Below are 2989 nucleotides of genomic sequence, written 5' to 3'. Positions count from 1 at the left end.
CCGGGACTCACCACTCTCCGCGTTTCTCGGACAGCAAGTCATCTGCTTCTTGCGCAGGAGTTGCGGTGACGTTCTGAAATACGCCGAGCTCTGATTGTCTCTGATTGAAAGGTAGGGAGTAGACCTCAAGGCAGCTTGCTTTGAGATCTACCCACTGTTCTTCATTCAGAACCAATCAGTGCTCGGCGTTCTAGCGTCCCCACAACCCTTGCAAAAGAAGCAGACGAACTTGCGCTCCGCATAACCTGGGGGTCCGAATTCAAACTTTTTGCCCCGGTGTACCATGTTGCAGAATCTCGAGTTTTCACCTGAAGGCCTCTTTGCTCTTCTTGTCCAGCATGCAGTCCCCCAGCAAGAGAGCACTGCTCCTGGCCACGGCCGCACTCCTGGTGGCCTGCAGCCTCGCGCTGCCCAACGAAAGCAACGCCAAGGCCACGGTGACCAACAGCGAAGTGGTCGCTCCGGCAGCCCCGGCGGCGTCGCGGAGAGCGCCGCGCCTGGACGAACGGAAGTTCAAGTACGAGGCGGACCCCAAGAAGGAACTGACACAATTCATGAACACCAAGAACCTGGTCAAGACACTGGTCAAGCTTGTCTTTGGCAGCGACGAAGAGAGTGCGGCCACTTCCAGGTGAGTTGCGCACCGTTTGCGCGGCAGCCTTGTCTCAGCCTTGGGTCGGGGCAAGCAAACCGCGAAGTACTTTGAATTTGGTTACAAAATCTTGATGATTGAAGTGGCAGAGTTCTTTGTGACATAGTTTGGTATTTGGCTTAAAATGTAGGGCCTAAAAGCCCGAAGAAGCCAAGGTATCGCCAAACTTGGCCACCTCTGGTCAGAGTCTGGGTGTGTTGACTCAAAGCCGCCAAACAAGTACCAAAGTTAAGCTTTACTGCTGGTAGTTCGCTTGCAATTGGCACCCTTTGGCCGAAACCGCCAAACAAGTGCCAGGGTCAGGCTCAGCTTCTGGTTGTTCGGTGGCAACATTGGGACTAAATTGCTAAACAATTGCCAGATCTATAGGCTTCATCGCTGGTTCGTCGGTTCGTACATGGCACCTTTAGCTCAAATCTAACACTTTGGCCATGATGTGGCGAGCCAGAGAAAAACCATAGAAACACCAGAGAATAGCACCCTACCACTAATTAACGCATTGGAGCAAAACCGTATTACGCCCAAGTCAGGCCCCTAGAATTTCCAAGTCTCTGCTAAGTAAGGCGTCTCTGTGGCGTGCTAGCTGGGATCGGACGTTCTAAACGTTTCAGAGCGCCACAACGGCGGTTAGATAAGAAACGTAGCATGTACATGGAGGTTCATATGTCAGGACTTAATATAAGGGGAAAAAATGAGCAAGCAAACTACGAAGGACGTCAAAGCTGGTAGGAAGAGCTTGAAGAAGGACCTTCTGGAAGTTGCAGTGTTGGCCGAAGAAGATTTGATAAGAAAGTTATCACCTTTAGGTCGTTCGATTTCAGAAATCAGATGCGGGAGCAAAGAACTGATTGCGTTAAGACACCCGAAGACGAAACCAGAACGCGCTGCAAGTAATCGCCGTGTTGCGTGTCTAAACATACAATATCCGAAACAATGAGGGCTTTACCGTTGCATGCTCCTCATTTACTCCATATGAGCCTTTGTTTACTGTGAGTCAACGATGGCTGTCTCCTTTGTTGTTTTGGCTCGGCCAAAACGCCTCCAGACAGATCCTGAACCTGCTAGTGACGGTGCTGGACATGCTCAAGACGACGTTCGGGAACCGGGCCCGGTCTTCGACGGCCAGGGGCTTCAGGGGGGCGCTGGACGACGCGGCCCTGGCCGGCACTACCATGCTCAAGGGCTTCGTCAAGTCGGTCATGACCAAGGATGACAACTGCATGCAGCGTTACCTCTGTGAGGCCAGCAAGGACGCCGTCAAGGAGGCTCACGAAGTCGGCTACCTCGTCGCGCAATTCGGAGGGTGAGTTGGAGATGGCTGGCTGAGGGCGCTTTTGTTTCATGTGTTTTTCTTTATAACGAAAAAGTGTTTAAAGTGCAGACACTGTTGGGCGCGTGTTTCTTCCTTGCGCGACGGTCCTGTCATATTGCTCATACAAACACTGTCTGCAGATATGTTCCAAGCACACAAATGTATGAAACAAACATGTGCTTCGAGCAAGCTTGAGGCGCGTTGGCTGATAATTCTGTCATCTTGTGTGCAGCCAACACCGTGTCTTTTGCATGACGTGTGAACGGTGAGATTACAGCCTTCGGGCCCTAACCTACCAGACAAAAAGACACATTTTCGCCCAAAGAACTGTGTACTATACCCGGAGCATGCAGTGACAAATTTAGCCAACCCCCGTGCTCGAGGACTGTCCCTAAATAAGCCTTTCCCTCCGCCGCTCATCCCTCGAATTGCAGGTACGCGGCCAGCTACGCCCTGCAGGCCCAGAAGGCGTCTCCACTGCAGCGCACGTACAACGCCACCAGGAGCGGGCGTAGCGGCGAGGACTGTTTCAGCCTGTACAGCGCATGCAACGAGACCGACTGACGAGGCGGCTGCGAGCAGTTGCTTCAAGGAATCTCTACCGCGGGACTTCGCCCACATCGTCGCACATCACCCACTTCTATTTATAGCATTAAATCTGGCCCCGCTGCCTCTTTTTTATTTTTTTTTATACAAACTTCCTCCCCCGCTGGCGTCTGGGGACTCACGTGAAGCTCTGCCTCTTGTCTCATTTCTTTGTGACGTTCAACACTACGGTCTAACTTGGACTTACAAGGGGCTGCCCTTCTAAGTAGAGACTCAAAAACTAGGAGCGCAAGTTCGTCTGCTTCTTTTGCAGGTATCGGGGTGACGTCAGAACGCCGAGCTCTGATTGGTCCTGATTGATGGATAGTGGGTAGACCTCAAAGCGAGCTGCCTCGAGTTCTACCCACTGTTCTTCAAAGACGTCCCCGCAACCCCTGCAAAATAAGCAGACGAACAAAAAAAGCAGACAAAACAGATGG

The 2989-nt window shown here is 52.0% G+C and overlaps 1 protein-coding gene across 1 annotated transcript; it reads left to right on the top strand.

Moving 5' to 3' along the window:
* Positions 1-314: 314 nt before the first annotated feature.
* Positions 315-2697, top strand: LOC8027774. The gene is made up of 3 exons (XM_040206633.3): positions 315-631; positions 1698-1955; positions 2399-2697. The coding sequence occupies exons 1-3, from the start codon at positions 339-341 to the stop codon at positions 2526-2528; spliced, it is 681 nt and encodes a 226-aa protein (XP_040062567.1). The 5' UTR covers positions 315-338; the 3' UTR covers positions 2529-2697.
* The last annotated feature ends 292 nt before the right edge of the window (positions 2698-2989 follow it).

Source organism: Ixodes scapularis, unplaced genomic scaffold, assembly GCF_016920785.2.
Source record: "Ixodes scapularis isolate PalLabHiFi unplaced genomic scaffold, ASM1692078v2 PGA_scaffold4__175_contigs__length_147842914, whole genome shotgun sequence".
Taxonomy (NCBI): domain Eukaryota; kingdom Metazoa; phylum Arthropoda; class Arachnida; order Ixodida; family Ixodidae; genus Ixodes; species Ixodes scapularis.
This window is presented reverse-complemented; position numbering and strand designations above follow the sequence as displayed.

What these genes read in the sequence shown, in the direction of transcription:
- LOC8027774 (XM_040206633.3), top strand. Translation starts at nt 339, where the DNA reads ATGCAGTCCCCCAGCAAGAGAGCACTGCTCCTGGCCACGGCCGCACTC. An exon ending in GAGAGTGCGGCCACTTCCAG is followed by an intron (nt 632 to 1,697) that starts GTGAGTTGCGCA and finishes AAACGCCTCCAG; the next exon opens with ACAGATCCTGAACCTGCTAG. An exon ending in CTCGTCGCGCAATTCGGAGG is followed by an intron (nt 1,956 to 2,398) that starts GTGAGTTGGAGA and finishes CTCGAATTGCAG; the next exon opens with GTACGCGGCCAGCTACGCCC.